The sequence below is a fragment of the Chlorocebus sabaeus genome, chromosome 20 (assembly GCF_047675955.1).
Source record: "Chlorocebus sabaeus isolate Y175 chromosome 20, mChlSab1.0.hap1, whole genome shotgun sequence".
Lineage (NCBI taxonomy): Eukaryota > Metazoa > Chordata > Mammalia > Primates > Cercopithecidae > Chlorocebus > Chlorocebus sabaeus.
The window spans coordinates 103756864-103784624 of record NC_132923.1 but is presented as its reverse complement, the minus strand read 5'-3'; the positions used below and the strand labels follow the sequence as shown (position 1 = coordinate 103784624).

The window sequence follows — 27761 nt, the reverse complement described above, 5'->3', positions numbered from 1 at the left end:
CAGATTTTACAGATTTATTTTTAAAAAACAAAACAAAGGTTAAAAAAGTCCTTCATTTCCAACCCTGCCTGGGGGTGTGGGTGGGGAATAGAATAAGCTCAGAAAGGTGCCTACCTCCTTCCTGCAAAGGACACGGCAGGTCAGAGGCAGGCCCTCGCCCTTCCTGCCCTGCCTCCTTCTCAGGTAGCTCAAATTGCTGCTAGGAAGTTTTATGGGCAAAGAAGTGTGGGAGTGGGAGGCCAAGAGCTGCCTTCCTCACATCAACAGAAACTCCAGCTGTTCTCTCCCCTTAGAAGTTCTCCGGGCCCCACCACTGGGACTCCCAGGGTGGGCGGGCAGGCAGGCAGGCCAGGAGGCTCAGCCCTCTGAGCTATGTTGCTCAGACCACCGCAGCTTTCTTAATGCTCTTTGTGAACCAGGAGGGCAGTCAGCGGAACTTCACAGTGCGGGGAGGGGTGTCTGGAAAGGAAACTCTGAAGCGCCGTCTCTTTCTGACCTTGCCTCTGCACTGAGGCTGCCCTTCTTGGCTATTCCCCATCCTGAGGCTGAGTGGAGTCCAGGACAAAGCACTAAGTGGCTGTTTGCTACAAAACACCTGGAGATGCCAGAGAGTAGCCCTTGGCCTATCTGTCAGTCCAGGCTCCCACACAGTCACACAGTCATACACACAGCGTTAAGGCGTCTGTGCCAGCAGGCACGGCCCGGCTGGGCCCAGCTTCTCTCTCTCCACCTGCAGCGGGTGTAGTGGGGAGAACCCTGGCTGCTGCAGAAACAGGCTGAAGGGGGAGAAGCTGACAACGGAAGAGTGAACCAGGCCTGGAGAAAGAAGTGGGAGGAAGGAAGGCAAGGGCTTTCTAGGCCTCCATCCAGGCCTGCTGGCTGCCCTTGAAGTAACCCAACTCAGGTTGGGGAGCCCTGACCATATACCCCCTGGAAAATGGGGGACAGAAAGAGGGGAAGAGAGCGGGGCTAGAGTATTGGGACTTTGGAGGAAGCCAGTGCTATCAATATTTACAAGCATAAAGCCCCATCTTCTGTGCCACCTACCTCTCTGCCCCTCCCACAGAAATGAAAGGCCCCTGAGAGCCATGGAGGAGGTGCCCAGACCTCCTCACCAGCTACGCCCCTAGGGAGAGCCCCTGCCCTCCAACTGGCCCCATTTCTGGGCCCCTCAGGAATGTCTGTCTGGCTCTGCTCAGTCGGGAGGAGGCGCCCTGGGCCAGCATCCTGGCTGCCGCCGGCCCTAGGAGTCCTTGAGCATGCTGATGCGGGCGTAGATCTTCAGGGCAGGCCCCAGCTTGATGTTCATGGCGCTCATCAGGTGGTCCTCCTTGAGCAGCAGCAGGGCTTGCCCGTCAATTTCCTGGGCACGGAATTCCTCTGCTATCTCCTGGCAGCCTGAGGGGGTACCACCAAAGACTGTCAATCCAAGCTGCCAGCGTTCACCTCTGGCAGCCACTGCCTAGTTATCTAGATCTAGTTATCTGCATCCATTATCTCCTTTAGTCCTCATAACCACGCCTTGAGGAAGGCACTGCTGTTTTTATTTTGCAGCTTGAGAGAGGCTGGGCAACTCACCCACAGCAGCCACGATCTGGGCCTCCTCCTATGTGCCCATGTTCAGACCCCTGCTCTGTGACCCATGTCCACTAAGGTGCTGAGGAAGTGACAGCGTGTGATTTCTGAGGCTAGATTGTAAAGGGCACAGCAGTTCTTACCTCACTCTTCTGTCTGGTTTACTGCAGAGTAAGCCAGCTACCAGTAAGCCACCCCAGCAACCCTCTGGAGAGGCACGCATGGAGAGCAGCCAAGGCCCTGGTGGTCCTCGGCCACCTCGCCGTGTGAGTGAACCATGCTGGAAGTCGGTTTTCTGGCTCCAGACCTCAGACACTGCAGCCCTGTATGGCATCTTCCCTGAGACCTCATATGACCTCAAACTCATACACTGGGTTTGTGGAAGGGAGCAGATAACCTCTCTCTTTAGTTTCCAGGTCTTCAGACTAAGATAAACTGGACACGAGGAGCCTCATACTGGGACTGCCCAGCTGAGCCACTCAATTCCTGACCCACAGGGCCACTGAGATGACAAGTGATTGCTGCTTAAAGCCACTGAGTTCTGGAGTAATTTACACCACGGCAATAGGTAACAAATGCAGATTCTGGTACCTGGAAAAGGAGTGCTGCCGTAAAACAGCTCTATAGATGTGGGGGTGGCCTTGGAACTGGCCACAGGCAGGAGCCGGAAGGACTTTGTGGAAAGCGTGAGTGTCTAAGGTGCTTTGAGAGACTGTATGTAGAAGTCTCATGGCCTTTGGGGAAGCTGCTGGGAGGCCTAAAGGAAAGTGAGGAAACTCTTAGTGGAGATTAGAAGAAACAGGGTCTCTATTATGAAATAAAAGAACATTTTGTAAAAATGTGGTTGGTGGCAGAAATGTAAGTTGAATGTACCTCCTGAAGTGGGTGGTCTAGCTAAGGAGATTTTCAGACAGAATGTGGAAGGTATTGCTTGGCTTCTTACTGCTGCTCACAGTAAAACAGGAGAGAGAGAAGGTAAAAACAAACAAAACTGTTCAACAGAAAGGAACTGGGATCTGCCGGTTTTAAAAATGCCCAGCCTCTCCAGATGGCACATGACGCTAAAATTAAGAAATGGTTTCTAGGCAAAGATCAAATTCGGGGCACAGTCAAGAAAACGTGGTCTACAGATTAAACTTAGGATGTGACTTAAATCTTTTCGTTAAAGACTTCAGAAAGATCTAAAATGATGCCTCAAAATGCTATTCAATCCAAAGGCTCTCTATGGATTTTCTAGGCACGCCTCACAGATCCTCTTTTCAACAGCAGGGTTTCTAAGAATGTGAAGGGCACTGTCCGTGCTGCCCCTCAGCTTCAGAAGAATCCCAATGCAGACAACAGCTTATCCTTGAAGATAATTCTGGGTGTGTTTTTTGTCTAATGGAATGGACCCCAACAAGATTCCCAGAAAACTGACAATCATTTTAAGACATACTGAATTACTGGCCGGGTGTGGTGGCTCACGCCTATAATCCCAGCACTTTGGGAGGCCGAGGCAGGCGGATCACGAGGTCAGGAGCTCGAGACCATCCTGGCAAACACGGTGAAACCCCGTCTCTACTAAAAATAGAAAAAAATTAACTGGGCATGGTGGCGGGCGCCTGTAGTCCCAGCTACTCAGGAGGCTGAGGCGGGAGAATGGCGTGAACCTGGGAGGCAGAGCTTGCAGTGAGCCGAGATGGTGCCACTGCCCTCCAGCCTGGGCGACAGAGTAAGATTCTGTCTCAAAACAAACAAAAAAGAAATACTGAATTACTGATTTTAAGAGTCAAAGGTAGGCCGGGTGCAGTGGCTCACGCCTATAATCCCAGCACTTTAGTAGGCTGAGGTAGGTGGATCGCCTGAGGTAAGGAGTTTGAGACCAGCCTGGTCAACATGGTGAAACCCCATGTCTACTAAAAATACAAAAATTAGCTGTGCGTGGTGGTGCATGCCTATAATCCCAGCTACTCGAGAGGCTGAGGCACAAGAATTGCTTGAACCCAGGAGGCGGAGGTTGCAGTGAGCCAAGCTTGCGCCATTGCACTCTAGCCTGGGTGACAGAGCAAGACTCCGTCTCAAAAAAAAAGAGTCAAAGGTAATATAACATAAAAGCAGGAAGCAGGCTGAGAAAACGACTACACTGAAAATACAGGCTACTTTTCACAGAAAAGGAAGGAGAACTCAGAGGGCAGAGCCAAGAGAGAAATCACTCCCAGGCTTTGAGTCCCAATTGAGGAAATGCCACCATAAACCCTAGCGGATTTCGGAACTGGAATGGATCAGCGACTCTTGTACATTCCCTCTTTCTTCCCTTTTTGGATGGGCATTTCTGTAATGGTTATCTATGTTTGTCCCACTGTGCATTGGTTTTGTGGAAGTAAGCAGATAGCCTCTCTCTGTAGTTCTCAGATCTTCAGACTGAGAGGACCTATACTTGAAGAACTGGACCCCAGAAGCCTCATTTATGCCTGGGCCTAGGTTCAATGATGAGAGCCTGGACTTCAAACTGATGCTGCCATGGGACCAAACTGTTGGGGATTTGGTGGGGTGAGGGTATTCTGCATGAGGAAGGAACACAAATTTCTGGGGGCCATGGTGAACTATATGGCCTGTCTCTGAATGGCGCCCAATAATCCTTGCTTTCCAGTTCGTGCCCTTGTGAGTCTTCTCACACAATGAATAAGACTGACCTGTGTGACCAATAAGATATTGTGAAAAGAAATTTAAAAAAATATATATTGTGAAAATGCCAGTACATGGCTTTGGAGGCTAGATCATAAAGGGCACAGTGGCTTCTACCTTGCTCTCTTGGATCCCTACCTGTGGGGAAAACCCACTGCCATGCATATCATGAGAACACTCGAGCAGCCCTCTGGAGAGGCCCATGTAGACAGGAACCAAGGCCTCTTGCCAACAGCCAGCCCGTAGGGCAAATCACGTGAGTGAGGCACCTTGGAAGAGATCCCACAGCTCTTCAGTATTCACATGACCTCAGCCTTGGCTGATATCTTAATTGCAACCTCATAAGAGACCTGAGGCAGAACTGCCCAGGAAGCCACTCCTGAATTCCTTACCCACAGCAACTGTGTAATAAAAATTTTGGGGATGAGGAGATAACATACTAGGTTAAGTGACAGAGCCAGAATTTGAACCCAGTTCTGTGTGACTCAGAAGTCTGTGCTCTTACCACACTGCAGTCTCTGAGAAAGAGGCTTGTGGTTGCCATGAATACCTGACCTGGTTGGTGTATGAGTGAGACTGGCAGAAAAACAGTCATGCATCCAGGCCCCACTGAAGGCATTTGTGAATGACGTAAGGCTTGCCTCTTACAGCTGGCTCCTAGATCCTGGGCCTCACCACCACGCAGGGCTCCACCATGCAGGCCTCTGTGCCATGTCTGGCCATGCCATAGACTTCCCTATCTTCATGCCTCTGCATGTGCACCCTCCTGCAGTCTCTCCATCCAACAAAGGCATACTTGTCTACTGTCATTTAGTTTACATTTTCTTAATTTTTTTTTTTTTTTTGGTAGAGACATGTCTCACTATGTTGCCCAGGCTGGTCTTGAACTCCTGACCTCAAGCAATCCTCCCACCTCAGCCTCCCAAAGTGCTGGGACTATAGATGTGAGCCACCACATCTGGTTATTTTCTTAATTTTGATGTTCTTGACACATATCCTACACTCTACCTGATTCCCGTCCTAATCTCTCCCAGGAGAGAGAGAGAGTTATAATATTATATTACCATGTCTGTATTTCACACAGACCACTTACTATGCCAGAAAATATACAGAATTACAGCTATGGGATATTTAGAGTTTGCATTCTATGCTGAATATAAGCAAGCTCTTATAGGCAGGGAGCTCATCTCACTCATCTCTGCACCCCAGTTCCTGAACCTGAGTCATTAACTGAACTACCTAATCCTCCTGGTGGTGGGAGGGTCTCATTTTCTCTTTCCTTGCTATTCCAGGGAGACATGGAATTTCCAAGGGTCTTACCTGGCAGAGAGCGGATGAATTCGTAGACGTCTTCTACGTTCCACTTGGTGGGCTCACTTGGTAGGAAGTGGTGTCCCATGCCCACCAGGTCCCGCATGTGCATGTCGGGGAGCTCCAGGTCCCGCTGGCCTTGTCGCCGGCGGGAAGTAGATGAGCTAGCTGAGATGGGTGACAAGGGTTCCTCATAGCTTGAGTTATCTGAGCAACGGCTGGAGTCTTCCTGGCTGTGTGTTAGCTGCAAAGCAGCAGTAACCGAAAGGGGCACAGTGCCTGTTGGCTGGGAGCAAAGAGTTTTCTTCAGGATCGGGGAACAAACCATCTCTCGCAGCAGTGATGGACAAAGGAGGTATTTCTCCTTTTTCTACTTGGCCTACTACACTTCTGAGTTCCCAGATCTAACAGCATCTTCCATGCTGTCCTGTTCCTACCCTAGGCAGGAGTTAGTCCCTCTCAGTACTGTAGTGTGTACCACACAGCACTGCAATTATCTTTTCTAGACATGGGTTTTAAAGCAGGGCTCTGTGAGTTCTAGGAGGTGATCATAGAGCCACTTGAAATGGCATGTAAAATTTCTTCTATATGTACATTTTGGACCATAGCTTTGGACCATTTTTAAGGAGGTTTAAGACAAAAACAACAGGCAAAATTATAGATAAGGTTATGAAACATCACACCATGCTGTGGAGTTCCTTTAGAGCGAGACTGTGTCCTTAGAGCCTAGTGCCTAACAGAGTTTCTGGCATACAGCTGGTGCTAAAAAACGTTTAACAACCCACGTTCTTGGTTCAGATCTTCAAGAACTCTGTGCCCTCATGTTTGGGGAGGCAAAAGGTGGCAAAACAAAGGGTGGAGGCTGCCTTCTCACCCAGCCCTCCACGTAAGGCAGGAGGTTACCTGAGCAGCCCAGGGGAGACCCCATTTCCGTGGCCCCAGAAGCCAAGGACGGAGGCAAACTGGAAGGTGGGGTGATGTTGGGGCAAGGCCAAGGAAGGGGCAGGGAACCCTGTAAGCACCGTGGGTCTAAATGAAGGGACCTACTGGGGTGCAGAAGGCTCAACTGGACAGGTCTCCAAGGAATGAGAGCACAGCAGAGTGCGCTGAAGTCAGCAGCTGGAGGGGGCTGTGGTGTCGAGGGCCATGAAAGGGAACTGTGGGGACTGCGGGGATGGAGCTTCAGGCTCTGCCGACCTCTTACCTGCTTCTTGGTATCCTTAGTAAGTGGTGGCAGACTGGCTTTGCTGGCCCGACGGCGGTTGTGGGTCGCAGCTCCTGCCTTCTGCAGCTTGCTCCGGTCTGAGTGGAAAAGTCCCACCCGTTTGGTGCATCCCACGTTGTACCTTCAGGGACAGGGGAACAGGGGATGTCAGAGCAGTTGTCATGCTTATGGGCCGTAGGCACAATGAGCACAGCCAAGCTGTCTGACAAATCTGAGTCCATTGGTTCAGATCCTAACTCCATCACCAACTACTAGCTGTGTGACTTTGGATTTAAGTCATTTAAGCCCTGATCCTCCGTTTCCTTGTCTGGAGTTGGGGGTAATACCACTCACTCTCTAGGACTGGTCTTACAACATGAGATAATGTCTGTAAAATGTTTGAGATGACACCTGGACTTGGACCACGGTGAGAGCTCACATCTGACTTATTCCACTATAAATGTTATCCTGTGCCAGGAAAGTACCGTCCACTGTCCTGCTGGGGAGTGGCCTGGCTGCCCCGACAACCTGAGGGGATGAGGGCTGAAGACAGCTGAACTCTAGCTTGGCATGCAGAGCACCTCTGCCTGGGACCTAGAGATTTCTTCTCTTCTGGGATTTCAGGGCTTCAAGGTCAGCTGCTGCTTCCATTGTGGTACAAAGACCACATAGGGCTTTAGAACTGGACAAGCCTAAATCCCCAGGCCCATGGCTTATTAGCTATGTCATTTGAGGCACTACTACTCCTCTGTGCGTTGGCTTCATAACCTGTATAAAGGTACAATAGTAATACCTGGCTTGGGAGTTATTTTGAAAATGAGATAATCGTATCAATTGACTGGCACAGTGACTAGCACACAGCAGGTTCTTGGGAAATGACAGTGGTTTTTATGATGACCATTAGTGCTCTGTGCTGGGTGAGAGCTCACTAAGGGAACGCTGTAGCTGTGGTTCTGGGCAAGGCTTACCCTAACAAGGCAGGGGCTGTCAAGGCTAGGAAAGGCGAATGGATGCCAGTGGGGCCCAGCATTGCGGCTTTTCCTTGGACTCCCTGCTGCTCTCTCCCACCTGCTCTTAGGGGTTCTGGCTTCTCATGCTTGTTGAATTAGGGATGCCATCCTGCTTCCAGGTGGGTCGAGGAACTAGGAAACCGGAGAAACCACCCCTATGGGCCTCCTGGGGTAGACTATTAATGGCAGGAGGTGGGACATAAAGTGCAGTCCTGAGGAAATGGAGGGGGCTGGGGCCACTCACCTCTTCGCACAAGCCATGGAACAGAAGCGCTTGGAACGCTTGAACTTATAGGCAAAGTCCACCCGGCCACAGAGCTCACACTTGAGTTTGAGGGGAGCACCCTCCTCTTTGGATTCTGCAAAGTATAAAAATGGGTAGGGTGGAGAATGAGAAATTCCTGCAGGACTGTGGCCAGCCCCACCGCGGGGCGTCCTGCCTGGTCCTCCTGCTCCCACAGCTGTGACATGCAGCAGCAGTCTAGCATGGAAAATGCCAGTGGTTCTCACCCCTGGAATGTACTCAAGGGTGTCTGGGGATGCCCCTTGTATACTTAACATTTTTTCTTCCAAGTGCTCTGAGTCTGAAGCAAAACACAGGTGGGGAAGAATCAGCATCAAATGACTGTGGAAGAAAGCAGGAGCCCCCAGGAAACTACTCTGGATGCTTTCACAGCTGCTCCACTGGCATCACCCCACCTTGATCTATGCAACTGGCTGCCGTGGCCCCAGTCTCAAGGTAGGGACGAAGGGCAGGACTTGCCTGGGGCCGCTCCTACAATCACGCCTAAAACTTGCCAATGATTCACACAGGAAAAGCCATTTTTGGAATCCTGTGGTTGGCCGGAGGGGGACTGGGGGAGCAGAGGACACATGGTTCCCCTGATTTCCCCTATCCCTGTTTTTGAGGGAAGGAGGCCGAGGAGGTGCTGGGGAAAATGTTTACAGACTTGCTGGCTCAGGGTTCCTCTGAGGACACCAAGAGAGGAAGTGTGGGAGGCCTGCCTTTCCAGCCACGTTCGGAGGCCGAGAGATTCAGGGTCTGAGATGCCCACCTTGCAGATAGGGCTCCTCCATCTCCGAGTCAGTGGTGGTGGTGTGATCCTGCTGTGGAAGTTTCTCAGGCAGGAACCCCTGTGCATACTTCTTCTTGAGATTCCCCACCAGCAGGGACGAGCGTCCCACCTAGAGGACAGGTGACACGGAGGCCGTGAGGGTCAGGTGGGAGAGGCTTCCTTGCTATCCATCCTCATCACAATTACATGTATAAAGTATCCAGGCACAGAGGCCAGCCCTCCTCAAACCTTCCCCCATGTCATCATCCAAGTGTGCCGGGCTCAAGGCCCTATTTTGCTAGTTGGCTCACGAGGTAAGATGCTAATGGGCAAAGTAAAGGGATGGCTTCTGTCCAGGACCAATAGATGGCTCAGGAGATAGGAAAATATCTATTCCAATAAGAGTCTAAGGCTGAGATCAGGTTTCCCACAGTGCCAGATCAAGCACCAAGACCCAGTGCCCACACATCTCCAGGCAAGGACAGAGTGGAGTCTGTGTGAGGCTGTACATATGCAAGAGAGAGACTCAGCACCCGTTTTCTGATTTTTTACTGTTCTCCACCTTACCCCAATGCCTGACCCAAGCCAGAGGTACAGGCAGCCACAGAGGACAGCAGGAAAAAACAGACCCTGGGCCATAGAGCCAACGACCTCTCAGTTGTCAGAACCCCAGAGCAGCTTATTTACATGTTTGGATCTCGTTTTGTGGCCTTTGTTTAGGCAGCCTGGTAGCCAGTCACGTGGCACTGACTCTAGGGCGATGCTGGGGGTGGTATGCAATCTGCCTCCCCCCCATGGAGATCAGGCGGTTTCTAGTGTTACTCTAGGAGGCCCAGTCTAACAGGGAAGAGATGTAACAGAGCTAGAGCCACTTCTAGCTCAGTGTTCCAGGCGGATTTCTTTGCCACTGGCCTTGGACAACCTCCAGTGGGAAAGAAGATAAGAAGCTCTGTGTCTTTTGGCATTTTACAGGAGCAGTTCACTCATCTCAGTTAATGAAGCTCTGCATCTTCTGGGGACTAATCAAACCACTCATGGAACCAAAGAATGAAGAAAAGGCAGATGGTATCCCAGAAAGGTGTCTCTCCAACAGCCAGATACTTTTCATCAAAACAGAGGCTGGTGTGCCCCTGGCTCTGGGCTCCTCCACACCCACAGGCCAGCGCCACTGTCTCCAGTCCACAATGCACAGAAGCAGCTCTGGGTGCTTTGGTCTAATAACCCATCTTCGTGGCTCTTGGATATTTCCTGTTAGTCTTAGGCTTCCATTGTGACCTTTCTGACTGCCCCTCAATCTCAACTCCCCTTTCAAGGCTCTGTCCCCAGAAAACAAGCTTCAGGTTGTGACCCTGTTCCCTCACATTCATTTCTGATATACGTATCTTGAGAATTCTGTTCTGTGCAGTTCCTTTTGTTCCTAACTGACCGAAGTTTTGCCATTCAGAGGTTTTGGCATTCAAAACTCAATGAAATCTAATTTCCCAAAGCCCATCATCTCTCACCAGATATCCCACAGTGAAGTCTGTTTTAACCAAGGGTTCACACATCATCAGGCAGGGATACACCTGAGTTTGTGTGTGGAAACTTCTAACCAAGGATCTTGCCAATCATTCCTGATCACTGACCCACCCCTTCTGGACCTTGGAAAGATAATCCTAGAAAGAAATAGCTCTGTATTCTTTTGGGGAGGAAGTTAGCAAGGAAAGAGCAAATTGTTCACATTTTCAGAAATTTTACATGGAAATGTAAAAATATTCTAAGACACATCCAAAATATACTTAAAAAAAAAAAGGGGAAAAGAAGTAGTCCGTACCGGGAAAGGCTCCGCCCCCTCCTGGATCACAAACCCTTCGATAACATGCGTCAGGATTTGGGGTTTCACAATGGCCTGTGGTGGTTTATTCTCACCATTCTGGGGGGCAGTGCCGGCGATGCTGGAGGCAGAGTTTCCGTTCCCTGAGGTCATGCCGGGGCTGCTGAGGTCGGTCAGTGCATGAACAATGCCCTGCCCTGTCTCTGCATGAGAGAGAGTAGGAGAACAGAGCAGGGGAGATCAGAACCAGAGTCCACGCCCAGGGAGGGACAGCAAGGACTCAGACTGCGCCTGGCTTTTTCCGTGGGGCCAAGCGACAATGCAAACCAAGCAGTCCCCTCCCCTCAGTGACCCATTTAAAAGTGGCACAGTTTCAATGGACACATCAAGTACGAGTATAGTCAGTTCTACAACAACGCATGCAGCTAATCAGCTAGCAGCGTTCCTTAATTTCCCAACCGTGCTATGAACAGTTAACCTGGTTAAACAGATGGGAATTCTGTCTTTCAGGAGTTAAGACCTTGGTCGATACTGATTTGAACAAATAAGGTTAATACTCAGTTTGAGGGAGAAAAGTATTCAAGGTGACATCTAAAACAAGGACAAGAAGCTGAGCTAGGTACAGGGCTTTCAGTGTGATAAAGAGAGGTTAAATGAAGCTTCTATGAGGTTCCTTAGAGGAGGGATTTTAAGAGCCCTGTGAAATGTCAAAACATGGAACCCCAGAAATTGATGCCAAGGGAATGTGGGGGCTGAACCCCAAGTAAACACTATCATGTAGATTTGACTATTCAGACTGGTTATCTGGGGTCAGTGCATTGAAATATGCAGAGATTTCATTTCTCTGCTAAGAAGGCTGCTAGGCAGAGCTGAGATTTTCTCTGCTGTTTCTGCTGAGTTGGGTGCTCTCAAAATCAGGCCTCAGCTCCTTATCTAATCTGATCCTCACCAAATCATAGACCCTCTGTCTCTCTGTGGACAACCTTTCCTAATTCGCCTTCCCCTAAAAGACCTAACAGAGTGCTCCAGAAAGTGAGATTAGGTGCCTATACACAACCACACCACAGTGGACTTCCTCTCTTCCACTTCAAACAGCATCTCTCATGAGCTGTCTCATTGTCTTAGACGTGCAAGACTTCATCTCCTCACTTCTGTAACTCTCTCCCGCCCCCTTCCCAGGGCTGTTCTCTACCACCACCAACTGCCCCGTGAGCTGAGGTTGCCTTTAACCTGGAACTTCCTAAAAAAGAAAAAAAAAAGAAAAAGCCATTTCTTTACTGCAACAAGTCCATTAATATAAAGCATAGCCCAGTGGGGTATGAGTGATACATACTTTAAAAATGATTTCAGCACACTTAAGTATCTTTTTTTTTTTTTTTTTTTTTTTTTTTTTTTTTTTTTTTTGAGACGGAGTCTGGCTCTGTCGCCCAGGCTGGAGTGCAGTGGCCGGATCTCAGCTCACTGCAAGCTCCACCTCCCGGGTTTACGCCATTCTCCTGCCTCAGCCTCCCGAGTAGCTGGGACTACAGGCGCCCGCCACATCGCCCGGCTACTTTTTTGTATTTTTTTTTAGTAGAGACGGGGTTTCAATGTGTTAGCCAGGATGGTCTCGATCTCCTGACCTTGTGATCCGCCCATCTCGGCCTCCCAAAGTGCTGGGATTACAGGCTTGAGCCACCGCGCCCGGCCACACTTAAGTATCTTTGCATAAAACTTTATGAAGATGCTCATATTTCATGTTAAAGGTCCATAATACCACCACAGAATAGGAATTGCTTGTGCTTAATTATACAGTATGGAAAAGTCAAAACAGATACATTTTAGAAAAGTGGTTTAGGGTCAGGCACGGTGACTCACACCTGTAATCTCAGCACTTTGGGAGGCTGAGGCGGGTGGATCATGAGGTCAAGAGTTCAAGACCAGCCTGGCCAATATGGTGAAACCCCGTCTCTACCAAAAATACAAACATTAGCCAGGCATGGTGGTGCATGCCTGTAATCCCAGCTACTCGGGAGGCTCAGACAGGAGAACTGCTTGAACTCAGGAGGCTACAGTGAGCTGAGAGCGCGCCCACTGCTCTCCAGCCTGGGCGACAGAGCAAGACTCCATCTTGCGGCAGGAGGGGAAAAAAGAAAAGGTGGTTTATAACTGGTTCACAAAGGGTCTTGGTCCACTCAGGCTCATTTTTTTTTTTTTCTTTTTTTGAGATAGATTCTCACTCTGTCACCCAGGCTGGAGTGCAGTGGCGCGACCTATGCTCCCTCAAGCGATTCTCCTGCCTCTGCCTCCCGAGTAGCTGGGATTACAGGCGTGCACCAACATACCTGGCTAATTTTTGTATTCTTAGTAGAGACGGGGTTTCACCATGTTGGCCAGGCTGGTCTCGAACTCCTGAGGTGGGTGATCCACCTGCCTCGGCCTCCCAAAGTGCTGGGATTACAAGCACGAGCCACTGCACCCAGCCTCAAGCTCATGTTCTTACTGGTGGTTCTAATGCTAACTAAACCAGGATAAACCTTTAATGAACAAGGGTTGACTATGACACGTCTTTAGTACTCAGTCCTCCATAATTCAGCTATATAATAAACTTCAGAGCTGAGCAGGGGCCATCTAAGAGAAAGGACCAATGAATTTTTGTTTGTTTGTTTGAGACACAGTTATACCAGTAAGTTAGAAAATTTCCATTAAGTGCCTATATTCACTTGAAAGAAGGTTTTTAAACAGCTTTGGCTTTTCTGTAGAGATGGAAACATTTCCTTTCTTTTGGAATTCGTCTTTCCAGTTGCAAAGGTGTCTGAGAACTTGAGAGCTTGTCTGGAGGTTCTAGCAGGGGAACGCAACTACTCATATGCCCTTGACTGAGGGACAGCCCTCCTCTATGGGATGGTCGTCCTCTGACCCAGAACACTGGTTCAGGAGGGACGTACATGGAGCAGTGAGGGAGGAAGGGGACACCTAGCCAGCCAGATAAGCGGAATTAACTCTGCCAATCAACAGGGTGACAGGTGTCGCAGCCAGATGGCCCCTCACATCCGTGTTTGAGAACTTAGAAAAAAACCCTTTCCCTCACAATCTATGAATAACTAGGAGGAATGAGTTGATGATTCAATCAAATTAAGTTTCTGTGCTTTTAAATTTTAAATATTTAAGTCTGCCTTTACACGATTACATTTTCCCTGCTTTTATGTTTTGCATATGTTAAGAAACATCTATTTTATTTAAAATGAATTACTAACATAGAAAGATTACTATGAAGGCTAAAATTTTATTTTTTAGATGATGGCTATTTCCTTCCAATTACAGCCTGGTAAAATACTCCCTGATGAGTCTAATGAACTGCAGATTATACAATTACAGGATTGGAAGTCTGGTTCGATCTCTTACCAGTGCTTGAATATTTTCTATAATATGCCCACCCAATGATTTTCTGGCATTTATTTGAATACCTCCAGTGACAAACTCACTACTCTGGAAGCAGTTTGTTCCCACCTTGGATGGCTCATTAATGATTCCTTATATAATGAGCCTAAAATCTGTCTTTCTATTAATCTTGGCCCAATTATCCTCATTCTGTTCCTTAAACTCACAGAAAACAAGACCAATCAGATCTGTCTAACAGGCAGAGACATGGGCTTAGACCTGGCTTAGAGACTGGTCTCTATCACTGAGTAAATTACAGGCAAGTTATTGTCCCTCTCTAAGCCTTGGCTCCATTGGCTGTGAAATAAGGATCCTACGCCTACCTCAGAGTGCTGCTGTGAGGACTAATGAGCCAGTGAAAGGCAGCACGTGCTAGCTTACGAGGAAATGCTTGAGAATGCTCCTGGTGTCATGAAGGTCGTCACTCATGACCACAGTCTTATCTTCTCTCCTCCAGGCCAAATCTCTTCTGTTCTTTCAGGTATTTCTTACATAAAAAGGTTACAAATTCATCATCCTAGGCCCTCTCTGCCTACATCTTTTAATATCAGGTACCTAGTCAATACTAAGCATCATCTGTCAGGTGTAGTCATGTAAGAGATCTGGTTAGTAAGATTTTTGGTTTTCTGTGTTTGCTTTAAAGACAGTCACACCTGACTGACAGCATAGGTAGAAAGTAATTGGTAATGCCCTTGTTTCAGTTTCATGAATTCCTCCATGGAATTAATCCATTCTCCTCTGAATTCTGGGATCACTCCCACCTCCTGCCTCTTGCGCTGATATTCATCAGAAAACAGCCCCTCAGACCTTGTCTTTTATGGGATCCCTCTATCCTTGCTTGAGTTCCCTGCCCGTGTCCCCCCTCCTATGTCAGATCTATGCCTATTAATGTTCACTGCGAGACAGAAGATCACTCTTGAGGTCAGATCCTGTCCTCATGCCAGATACATTCGTGAACAGATACGGTCACGAGCTCAAAGGCTACAGAGCCAGTGCTTAACTCTAGGAAGCAAAACTTTTTGGAATTTGAGGCTCTTTTTTTAAAAAAAGATCTTGTTAAGAGAGAGAACACACTAAAAAACTCTTGCACCACATTAGAAACTATCACTCCCCATTGTAACCCAGGGCAGATCAAAGGAAAGACAGAATCCAAGGGACAGATGGGAGAGTGTTTTATGAATATACAAAGGTTCACAGCTATTTCGCTTTGCAGTCATCTTGTAGGCCAATAGCTCCTCATCTGCTTTAGTAACAAAGGAGTTTGGGCTATTCCTGGAATGACCAAACACAATCTCGCCCCCTGCCAAGCTCAGCACACTGAGATTAATTTAATCTGCTTTCTGCTCTCCCAGACTGCTTTGCGGCTTTTGGGGGAAAGCAGCTTAACAGGGAAACTTGCAGAAACCTGCCCTGCTGGCCCTGAGGCCAGATAAAAGAGACAAAGAACTACTCTGAATTTGGTTCCTTACTCAATTCCCTTGACCAGTTCAGAGGCCGTAAGTGCTGCCGGGGATTCCCACAGGTCTCAAATGCCTGTATACAGTCAGGCACCTGAAACAGAAAGGTGGAGGCAGGATAAGGCGGGTGGGAGAGGCTGGGGGAGGGGAGTAAAGCCAGGCTTCAGTGGGGGGAAGGAGGAGTTAGAATCTTGGCCTTTAGTTGACGCTAACCACAAAGGGCCAAGTATTCCGGTCAGAATGAACAGAGCAGCATGTTCCACAGAGTCTTGCCTAACATATGTGTCAACTTCTAGGCTGTTTCTCATTCCTGGTCTCATTCACAGGCTCTGGTAGAAACAGCCCTTACAGGGGTGGGATAAAACAGGAATGACCACTCAGTTCCTGTTTGTGAAATTATCTGCTTTGGGATTGGTCACGTCTCCTAAGCAGAGCAGACTTCTCTAGGCAGGGGGCTACCACTCAGTCACCTCGAGATCTTCAGGGGCTAACCCCGTGTCCAAAATATGATAGGTACTTAATGATCATTAAACTGGAATGTGTGGTGTCCATGATCTCAGTCTTCATTGTCTACATAAAGAGTACAGGGCTGCCTAGTGCCAAGATAAGCAATTTGGCACTAGCTGAGATTTACAAATTGCTTTCTGAAGCTAGGATGTTTTGAGAGCAGCTAGGCTGGTGGGACCTGCCTACCAGAGTGGCATTTCTAGGTACCTGATTGTGAAGAATAAAAGCTATTTTTTTGGCCCGTGTCTTCCTGTGACAGTGGGGATTTCCTCAGCAGAAGAGAGGTATAGGCAGACCTCTGAATTCCTTGTCCCCTTTGAAACATTTTTGCCAGACCCAGGCACTTGCCAAGGCAGGATGACCTCTAGAGGCAGAGGCAGGGAGGCTCCTAGGACCAGTGGGTTGATGTCCAGAGCAGATGGGCTCTCCAGCCTGCTAAGGACAGACGTCAGGCTAACTGCCAGTTAGGCACAATTGGGCCACTTCAGAGCCAGTTCTGATGTTCGATTGAGTATCCCTTATCCAAAATGCCTGGGACCAGAAGTGTTTTTAATTTTGGATTTTTTCAGGTTTTAGAATATTTGCATTATACTTACTGGTTGAGCATCCCAAATCCAAAAATCTGAAATGCTCCAATGAGCCTTTCCTTTGAGTATCATGTAGGTGCTCAAAAAGTTTGGGATTTTGGAGCATTTTGAATCTGGGATGCTCAATCTGTACTAACACTTGCAACGGGTATCAGATGGCCTGGCACTCATTCTATCTCTGACCCTAAAATAGCCTGAAGACTTGGCTTCAAAGGCAATGGAGACCAAACAGAGCTTCTCCTTCTACCCCCTCAGCTTGGTCAATGGCTGATTTCCACCTTATCATGAGAAGGGAGTATGTATTTTAACTTAAAAGACTTCTATTTACTGTTTGGCTGCAGTAGGAGTATGACAGAGCTCATGAAGTGAATAAAGAATTTAAAGAAGCAGAGTAGATGATAACATGGATCATCATCTTACAACAAATTCTGCTCAACAAAGGGCAAAACGAGGTCACCTATGAACACAGAGCACACCCTCCAAGCCCCCAGCACTGAAGTCATGCTCACTGTGCTGTGTTCAGCAGGCCCAGCCATGTGGCCAGGGTGGAGACTGAAGGGTTCCCAAGGAACCATTTGCTCTAGAAACCGCCTCAGTGGAGCACTGCAGAGTGATGCCCAGTTAAACCATATCCAGGAGACAGGAGCAAACACAGCATACACCTGGTCCAAGCAACAGGCCGTACTGCAGTGCGGTAAGCTGAGGACACAGTGCCCAGCCCTCATGGAAAGATCTGGGGCCACGCTTTACAATTTCTTTGGTTATATTTGGGCCCCCAAAGAAATTAATGCCACTCTGAAAGTGAGGAAGGTAAGAGATTTCACAAGCACCAGTTTGTTGACACCTAACTCCCAGGGCAGTGTAAGTGAAGGGTAGAAAAGTGACTGGGGGCGGGGAAGAGGGGGGAGGGAGGGGAACAGGCAGGCTGAGCTCTATCTGGGACCCTGACAGAGTCCATCAATTAGAGATTCATTTGGTTAACAATCTCTTTAAAATGCAAGTATACATCTTACAGTCATTCACACTTTAGTGTGAATTACCTGACTCAGATAAACAGATTGCTTTCCTCCCAATTTAGGGACAGGGGTCGGGGAGGGGGTGGGTAGTGACGGTTTTGGATCACAGGGCACTAGATCCCAGAGGATTAAAGTTAGAAGGGCCCTGAATTTAACATCTTAAATGTCCTAGATGAAGCAGAGGTGAGGTCATTTACCCAAGGTCACAAAAGGCAGGCAGTGGCAGAACCCATACTAGAACCCAGTGCTTTAGATTTTTCCGGGTGGGCCACACAGGTGGAGGGAGAGCTGCGCTGATTAGCCATGGATAGCACCAGGGCACTGGGGAAAAGAGGATAGGACGTGTAAACTGTATTCTTGGACCTTCTGAGGCAGAGGCCAGATATCACGTGTGGGCTGGAGCATTTGGGTTCGGAAGCACAGGGTGATCTAGACGAGTGATTCCCAAATTGGGATTCCTGGAGGACTAAGCAGGATCCTTGAATCTAGTTAATCAGGACGCACAAGCTGGATTCAATATTTCAAGAAGCCGAAAAGGAAACAGCACATATACATACCTTCCGGAGGGCAAAACACGCTATTATTTAATACCATGTTACCATGTTTCCCAAATTCTAAAATGCGATCAGTGTTAAGATGACCCATTTCCCCCACAAGGAATTTACACATTGATTATGTGTGCGTCTCAAGTACAGATTGTAAAAGTGTACATTTTAGAATAAAACGAGCGAATGCCATTTATTTGGAAAACAGTATCTTATAAAACATGCACAAAATGAGCTCTTAGTGGTGGGAAAATTAGAGACCCTTCCCACCTGGGGTCCTCTGAAAAGCAGAAGGCAGGGGGAATGTCCAATGTCTACAACCTTTTCAAATCTGCTAAGGACAGAGCTGTCAGAGGGCAAGGACTCCTTGCCTTGACACAGCAGGCTGTGGCTCCCTCACACGGACGCCACCACTGCCCTGCCCCTCACACCTCCTCTGAAGAACCTCTCCCACAGAAGGGAAGACACAGCAGTGACAGGAGGACCCCATGGGGCTCTTTGCTGAGAAAAGTGGTGAGCTTTTCAGTTTGAGGATGACTGAGATCCACACCTGGGTTCCTTGCAGGAGGCTGGCCAGCAGGATGAAGGAGAGGCCAAGCCAGGGGACCCTCTAGCCCTGCCCTCAGCGTCACTGCAAAAAAAATGCCCTTGCTGGGTCTGGGTTGAAAGGCTTGGAGAGCTTATTGGATTTTAAGCATCTGGGTTGACCAGCTCCAGTTAAGGCATCTAGCAGGGAGGGGGTTCCTCCCTTGCTGGCAGCCATTACCATACAGCTGACTTTCATGCTGTCTCTCAGGACACAGGCAAAGAGAACGGACCTTCTAACTCACCCACAATCCCCAGCTAAAGTGTACATAAGCTGAATTGTAAACAGCTGAATGTGCTCCAAGCTGCCACCCCCAGCTATGCAGGAAGGAATCAATGGAGCGAACAGCCACCCTCCCCCCACCCCATGCAGTTCAGGACAACGGGAGCAGTGGGGGATTTCCAAACAGCTGCTTGAACGCTTCCCAGCCCACAGGCTGAGGACTGCAAGAGGGGCCTGAGCTCAAACTCAGCAGCCGCACCTGCAGGACCAGACTGACTTCCACCAGGTCAACACACCAGGGAATAATAGCTGGCCCTGGCTGCAGGGAGTCAGGGAGGAGTTTTCAAAGAGTTCTACTTAACCCTAGTGATGGAGGCCAGTCCACTGGTATCCAATGCCAGGGTCGAGGGCTCCCAGGTAGTCCTCACATCATAGTGCTCCGGCCCATGCTATGATTTCAAAATGCAAAATGTCTAGAACCAATGGGAGAGGTTCCACAGTACACACCAAGATCAGGGGAGATAAAAGGAAGAACGGCAGAGTAGTAAGAGCATGGGCTCTGGGGACCAGACCTGGACTCATATTCTGGTCCATCTTTGGTTATCTGTGTGACTTCAAGCACTCACTGTCTGTTCTGAGTCTTGGTTTCTCCATCTGTAACCACAAGGCTCATACGACCTATCTGTCTGGGAGGTTTCAGTAAATATTATATATGTAAAATGCCTGGCACTGAATACACGCAGAAGCTGTGCTACATGGCAGTTAAGACTGTGGGATTAGAAAGACTCTAGGTGGCCGGGCGCGGTGGCTCACACCTGTAATCCCAGCACTTTGGGAGGCTGAGGTGGGTGGATCATGATGTCAAGAGATCGAGACCATCCTGGTCAACATGGTGAAACCCCGTCTCTAGTAAAAATACAAAAAAAAAAAAAAAAAAAAAAAAGCTGAGTGTGGTGGTGAGCACCTGTAGTCCCAGCTACTTGGGAGGCTGAGGCAGGAGAATTGCTTGAACCTGGGAGGCAGAGGCTGCAATGAGCCAAGATCGCGCCACTGCACTCCAGCCTGGCGACAGAGCGAGACTCTGTCTCAAAAAAAAAAAAAAAGAAAGAAAGACTCTAGGCTTAAATCTAATGCCGGGCAAGTTACTCTAGGCCCGTTTCCTCATCTATGAAATGGGGTACTTATCTGCCTTACATACAGCTGTGGTGAGGATGAAATAACGTAATGCCGACATAACACACTGGACTAGGCTGAGCTTGGACACAGTGCCAACGTCACTGAGACCTGTGAGAAGATTAGGAAATCATCCTAATCTCACTCTACACTGAGTCTGGTCTCTTACAGCCCCAGAGCAGGGCTAATCTTTCTGTGGCCCAAACTGAGGTATCTGAGGTTTGTGTTCCTCAGATGCCTTGGTCTATGCCGGGAGTCCTGTGCTTGCTCTCTTGAGGTCAGGCTTCAGGAAGAAATGTTACCTCCACTGTGACTGCAACTTAACAGAAATGCTTCTGCCCTAAAGGGCAAAGCAAAGTCTCAAGTCACCTTCAATGGCTAGTAATCTAAAGGACAAGAAGACAAGCACCAGATTCTCTTTCTATGCAGTTTTTTCATAAAGGGAGTTTGAAGCAGACAGTGCAGAAGAACCCTAGAAACCAGAAAAAAGTTAACTTGGAGACAAATAAAAGGAAGCACTGCTTTACCTAGAAAATACTAAATTTATGTAACTTGTAATGCCAGATGATTTAGCCTATGAAAAGAAATTAGTTTAAAAGGCTAAAAATAAACCCAGTTTAAAGATAAACTCATGGAAGATGGATTTCTACCAGTTTACAAAATAAATCTAGAAATGTTTAGTAAACTCTCCAGTTATTTTCAGGTTGATAACAGGGAAAGGCAGCCATGTTCCCCAATATGATGACTATTTTTTTGGTTCTCAACTGCAGGATCACTAATATTGTTAGATAAATGTCGGGGGAGGCTGCAGGAGGGAACACTAAGCCTCAGTTGTCCTGTCTATATTATGGACTACATACTCCATACCTTGCAAATCAGTCCTACTGATCATTTCTGCTTATGGAAACATTACTCCTTTCCTCCTTATAACCCTTGTCTAAGCTTCCAGTCACCCTATTTTGCCACCAGTCAACTGACAGAACAGATTAATACTGATTACTGGAGGCCTCAAAATGTGAATTTAATCAAATTTTTTAATTTAATTTTTTTTTTTTGAGATGGGGTCTTGCTCTGTCACCCAGGCTGGAGTGCAGTGGCATGATCACGGCTCACTGAAACCTTGACTGCCCAGACTTAAGCGATCCTCCCACCTCGGCCTCCTGAGCAACTAAGACCACAGGTGTGTGCTACTCTGCCCAGCTAATTTTTTTTTTTTTTTTAATTATCTGTAGAGGCGAGGTCTTGGTATATTGCTCAGGCTGGTCTCAAACTCCTGCACTCAAGTGATCCTCCTGCCTCGGCCTCCCAGGCATGAGCCACCGTGCCTGGTCCCAATTTTATTTTTTTTTAAAGTAGTTGCTTTGTGTTAGTTTTGTTTTAATTTAAAGTGTCATTTGCTTTGATTGTTCAAAAATGTCTTAATATAGCTGTGTGGCTTTAGGCCACATATGGATGGTTTCAAATATGCTAAAGATACCAGTAACTAGGGATAATTATATAGTATTTGAGACATAACAGCCATGCAACTAGAGTTTTAAAAATAACTCAAGCAGTCACGAACTTTCATTTTCTTGCCAACAGTTCCAATATTCAGTATCAGGCCTGGTCCTCCTAATCTACTGGAGAAGAGCTGGTTATGGCATGGCATCTAACAGTCATCTCTTCTTAATACAAATAATAAATTTCACTGCTAAGAAGACAATCATCTGGAAAAAAGAAAGACATTTGCTTATGTTTTAAAGAAAGTCATAATAGCAAACTGGGACTCTCTTCAACATCTGGATTCATCTCAGAGCACTGGCAATCTGCGCTTAACAGCAGTCATGTCTTTACCAGATGTAGAAAGAATGTTCTCTTCTTTTGGACTTACCTAAATATCATTTGGAAATTGGAAGAATAGGAAAACATATCCTTTTTCACTAACTATAAAAATAATTTGGAAGAAGGAAAAAAAAAAAAAACCTCTAAGTTTTCTATGCTGGTCTACATGTTCTTACAATGAATCTCAGAGCAACAGTTTATGACTTAAATTATATGCTGTGTTCCTTAGTATACTTATTTCTTCAAAAACTAGTAATTCTAAATTGTATAATTCTTGACTATTATAAAATAGCCGATTTCTTGACCATGTCAATTATGTTGGACTTTTGTTACTGATGGGGAAAAATCCAGAATTTGTGATAATTATGTCTTGGATATGCAAATGGTTGATTATTTTCCTAACAATTCCCAAAATATCCACATCATAAAGCAGAATTAAAGATGGTTTGCCTCCGAATACCTTTAGAAATATCAAATCAGTGTTCTGATGTGGCTAGTAATTCAAATGAAAAATTTTAAATAAGTCAGTGCTTCAAATGAAGCCTGCCTCTGTTTGAGTTGTGAATAAGTAGTTATCTTAAATAGGCAACTTTTAAAAAAAAAAACCAGAAAACATACTCAAAAAGGGTTTTAAGTGGTGACTCATAGTTTAAACCATGCCCTAAAAACATTTAAAGCATAAATCTGTGTGTTCAGACTCCCATCTTGAGGGGTAGTTTAGTTTTGGGTTCCATGAAACAAGGTGTTAAGTTCCCAAAGAGAGAGCCATTTCTGTCATCAGTCCCCATCAGAGTAGACTGCATAACACAGTCAGTTCTCACCCTGCTTTCCCACAGAGCTGGGGACTGTGGGGAGGTGGGGAGGGTGGGCAGGCTCAGAGGGAGACCTCACTCCAGAACAGCCTCCTGAGGAGTACACAAAAGCCTCTCTCTACAACCACTTTTGTGAGATTCCTCCTGACCACAGAAAATCATCATCATCACCACCACCACCACCACCACCACCATCATCATCATCATCATTATCATCTTTCAGGAGCAAAATGGTACAAAACAAAGGGAATAAAAGAGAAATTATCAATTATGAAGACTTCTCATTCTCATTTCCCTACTCTTATCTCCAGTATGTGTCTTTTCAGAAGAGAATCTTTCTATGGCTGGAACTAAATCTGTCTGGAGATTAAATATTGAACAGCTGGGAGAAGTTTAATATAAATTTAGATTAACTCAAGAAAAGGGAAAAACTCTTGGTAAATACCGTGCTAATGATGAGCAGCATTACAGGAACTGGAGCCACCAACCTAAACCCTAGGTTTTTTAAACTTTATTTTGGCTTGCTGATCCATGCTGGATGAAAGTGAGGAGGTGGGGGAACTTTGGTAAATGGTTACTGAACGCCTGCCTGAGGTCCACAGCCTAAGGGAGGACAGAGACTTAGGGGAAGAGTCTAAGGCAGTCAGGTCATCCCCTTTACACATTCACAACAGAGAAAAGTAGACAAAAAACACCTAGAAGCACACCAGTAGGGGTTTCTAATTCTGAGACAATAATCGTGTTCTGTGTTTTTCCTTATATAAGAAACCGTAGGGAGAGGGCAGCCTATGTAAGAGCATGCAAGGCCAGAACAGACGTAAGAAGAGTTCAATTGTGTAAGATTGTCCATCTACTTACTCCTCTTAACACGCCCTCTCCCCCTGAAAGATCAGAACCAAGGTATCCAAAGTATCTGAGACAGGAAATGAGTAACACAGGAAAAAGGATGTGGTCTGAAAAAGAGTGGATTCTGGGGCTGAGCCAGAGCAAGTAACAGACACAGGGTCATAGCTGAGGGAAGGGCTTGGTGGCAGGAAGAGAAATCTCAGGGTCAGTCAGCTTAGACTAGAAAGTCCATGACAGAGGAGATATGTCTGGGGAAGCAGCAGAGCACCTTCCTAAGAGGCTCTTCTTCCCTGAAGGAGGCAGAGAATGCAGAAACAATGGCTGATGAGACCCACAGTCAGGAGAATGATGACTGTGACAGAAGGAAAGGGGCTGGAGGTCCCTCTTTACTCGGAGGGAAGAGTAAATAATATATATGGAGTGAGCTTGACAAAGGTAAATTAAAAATTAACCCAGGACCTGGGAGAGAGTGGAAAGGGCCAGGAGGTGGGGACATGATGAAACACCAACATTCATTAAGCACTTATGTGCCACATGTCAGTAAAGAACAGTTTGGGGGAAATAAGAAGGGGGTGAAAACAGGAGAGAAAACAGTTGGACAACTGAGAAACTGACTCAAGTACAACAGAAAAGTGGACTAAGAAACTACCCCCTTTCTCAAGATTAAGGCTGGAGGAAAAAGATGTCTGTTCTTCCCTGTGTGCATGGACGAGCCTGGAAACAGATCTTGGGTGGGCTGAGAGGCAGAGCTCATGTGATGAAGAGTGCCTGGAAAGAGCAGGTGCCAAAAGAGCACCACTCCCCATCTGCCCGACCTTCTGCGAAACAAGCCCGCCCTTGTGAGTGAGCCAAGCCAGAGGCCCCAGTTCCCGCCTTGCAGGGGCTGGAACTTGGGTGCAGAAATCACCAGTGAAAAACAGTTTCTCAGCTGGTTAGAAAGTGTGAGTACTCCCAAATGTAAATCCAGATGTTGGGAGCTATTTGTTAAAATCACTTTGATATTCCCCAGTGCCTAGGGCAGTACTTTACCTTAAATGGGAGCCAAATAAAAGTATGTTAAGTCTAACTGAATGAAACCAGAACTACTTAGCTGTGCTGGTATCTTCAGGTTCAAGACAGCCTCTTGCCCCGATAACCAACACAGTCAGGTACTTTATTTCTGTTCTAAAGTAAAAACGATGCGAAGCCCTACATCCCTTGTGACCTAAACCTAAACCCTCATCATTAGGGTCTGCCACAGGTCTGTTGCCCTGTACCAGAATAATAGATGGGCGGATGGGGGAGGTGGGAAGAAATATAAGAGCAAGAAGGAATTTCCTTGCCTCATTAGCCTGTAATGTTCATGCTGACCTAGAAATCCTGGCAGTTCCAACATTTGGGTTGACTCAGGCGGGGAAGAAAAATCCCAGGTGAATGATAATTGGATTACCCAGTTATGCTCCAGAGCCAAATGGCTGGAAAAGGCTAGGTCAGTAGGCTCTGGTACAAAGTGACATTATTTTTTAAACCAAAAATGGAGATACTCGGGCTAATAGACAATGGGATGGAATAGTTTAAATTGGGGCTGTCCTAGAAAAATCAGGGACATATGATGGATTTAGGTCGGTAGCTTATTTTGCAAGGGATCCTCTGGGCCCAATATGCTAATGGAGAGGGGATTAACGATCAAACATGAGAGATACCCGAGGCAAGACTGTCATTGATTTGTAAAGCAAGAAAAAGATGAGAAGAGTGTGTTCCATACACAGCACATGAAGGTACACATCGCAGGTATGGAGTAGGAAGGAAAGGAAAGTTGATCAGAACCGAAACTATGTGGGTGAGATCAGTTCAGGTTATGGAAGACAGGGGGGGGGGGGGGGGGGGGGCGGTGGGGGTGCGCTGTAGCAGGGCACTGACGGGGCCCAGGGCTTAGGAGTTCAGATGGTAGCTTCGCCACTGGTTTGCAACCTGACCTTGGGCCAATTATTTCCCTGTCTGTGGACTTCAGTTTAAATAGAGAATCTCACAAATCCCGATTTTAATGTAAAGAAGCAACAAATATAGTCTACCTTCATTTAGCAGAAGAAGGAGAGAAAACGCTCTTCTAAAAATGGAAGACAGACACAGAACAGCTTGTCCCTTTCTATCCAATTAAAAACCTCGTGAGACTGAACTAGATTAAAAACAAAACTCTCCAGTGAAGCCGCAGGCGCCTCCAAGATAGGGAGTCCATCACCAATAAAGTAATGCAGATGCCAGCAGTCTTGCCCCCAACGCACCGTCCGTCCCCGGGAAGTCGCAGCGGCGGGGAGGCCGGTCCTAGGTCGGGGCTGGGGTGGGGTGTGTGGGGCCTAGGGACGCGGAAGCTGCGGCGCGCCGAGGTGACACAGGGCTTCCAGGGGCGACGGGCCCGCAGGATCCCCAGGCAAGCGAGGCAGGGGAACAGGGCACCTCCCAGGCGCCAAGCGGGCGAGAGCCGCGACTGGCACGGCCTGGCAGCCGCGTAGGCCCGGGCCGCTAGGGGCACCGAGGGCGGTGCCCGACTTCCAGGGCGGCGAGCGCGGCCCCCGGCCTCCCTCCTGGCGAGAACCCCTCCCCCGCCCCGGCACTGACCTGTCCAGGGCCCGGCTGGGCCTGGCCGGGCGGGGCCTACGCAGCCCCTCGGCCGGGCGCCGACTCGCGCGGGGTCCCGGGCCCGGGCGGGCCGCCTTCTCTCCGCCGGGAGCCTCCGAGCCGGGGCCCGGGGCTGCCGCGGCGCATCCGACCGCACCGGCCTGGCCGGCGTCAACAAAGGGCGGCCGGGGCGCGAGGCCGGGACGGGGGCGCGAGGCCGGGGCGGGAGCGCGGGCGGCGGCCGGGGTTGCGCGCGCGCGCGCGGCGGGCGCTCGAGGGCTGCAGCCGCCGCGGAGACAATGCGGCGCGTCTGGGACCGCTCCCGCGGCCGCCTCTGCCGGGGGCGGGGCGAGGGCGCGGGGCGGGGCGGGCCGCGCGGCGGGGCGGGGCCGCGGGAGGGGCGGTGCGGACAAGGGCCGCGCGCTTCCTTTGTGCGTCGAGCCCCGCCTCGCGCCCTCCGGAAGGCGGGTTAGGGACGCCCGGGGCTCAGCTTAGAGAGGCTGGCGCCACGCCACGAGGAGGCTGACCTGGCCCCCTGCGCAAGTGCTCTTTGGCGGGGCGGCCCGCGACTCCCACCTTGGACCGTTCACTCCCTGAGGGACCTGGGGGGCTCTCAGAAGACTAATGACCGCCAGTCACCGAGAGCTCAGTTCCTGCCAAACCCAGCTCGCACTCTCCCCACTTATTGTTCACAACGACCCTGCAAGTCATTCTCCTTCCTACTGGGAACCGAGGATCAGAGAGAAGTCATGGCCCAAGTGCCCCGGTCACACCTCTATGAGCGGCCTCCGGCTCGCGGCAGAGGCTGATTGAGGAAGTGGGTTCAGGCGGCCCGCCGTGCCTGACACACAGTTGGAGTTCTCTTCCCCAAGCGCACTGGGTGAACCTGCGCCGTCGTGGCGAAGCGTACTCATTCAGCTCGCGCGCGAGGGGCTGCTGGGGTACAGAGAGGTGCTGCATGACACAGTCCCCACCCTCGGGAGCGCGAGGCGCAGCAAGGTGCTGGACCCATGCCAGGGACTTCATTCTTGACTTCCCTCTATTCCCAACATGGCCCCATTTTCTTGCCTTCCTTAGTATTCATATTCGTTCCCTGCCTTTCTTCTCCCCCCACCCCTTTCAACTCTCAGGCCTCATCCCATCTTCTTTGTTTACATTTATTTTACATTCCCCGAATATTTACTTAACTCCCTTTCTCCTCTATTTTTCAAAATTTCAACCCCCCTTTTCATTAATATTCATATTCCCTTCTCCTCTGCCTCTGCATTTCTTACACTTATATTTTGTTTTATAAACTAGGGTAACACAGGATTGTATCCTCAACTCCTGTTCCCTAACATGCACACACTTTCCTGCCTCCCTCCCTTAAGTTCCACCAGTTCTTCCTGGAATGCTCTTTCCCCAACTTTGTATGTCCAGGTCCTACCTATCCTTCAAGGTCCAGACTCAAGAACAGCAGTTGGCAAACTTTTTCTGCCAGGGACCAGAGAGTAAATATTTTAGACTTTGTAGGTCAAACGGTCTGTTGCAACAACTCATCTC

General features: G+C 48.4%; 1 protein-coding gene across 7 annotated transcripts in view; it reads right to left on the bottom strand.

Moving 5' to 3' along the window:
- PHC2 (polyhomeotic homolog 2) overlaps positions 1-27761 on the bottom strand; it is a 112196-nt gene continuing 84435 nt past the window's right edge. For 6 of the 7 annotated variants that reach the window (XM_007979507.3, XM_007979509.3, XM_007979511.3 and 3 more), the window contains 6 exons: positions 10633-10835; positions 8820-8949; positions 8009-8123; positions 6755-6896; positions 5560-5836; positions 1-1398 (listed from right to left, as the gene is read on the bottom strand). In XM_007979507.3, the coding sequence (XP_007977698.1) occupies positions 1244-1398; positions 5560-5836; positions 6755-6896; positions 8009-8123; positions 8820-8949; positions 10633-10835 (1022 nt within the window). In that variant the 3' untranslated portion in view covers positions 1-1243. Of the gene's footprint in view, positions 1399-5559; positions 5837-6754; positions 6897-8008; positions 8124-8819; positions 8950-10632; positions 10836-26219; positions 26523-27761 lie in introns of those variants that run through there. The other variant, XM_007979513.3, reaches the window with a different exon arrangement.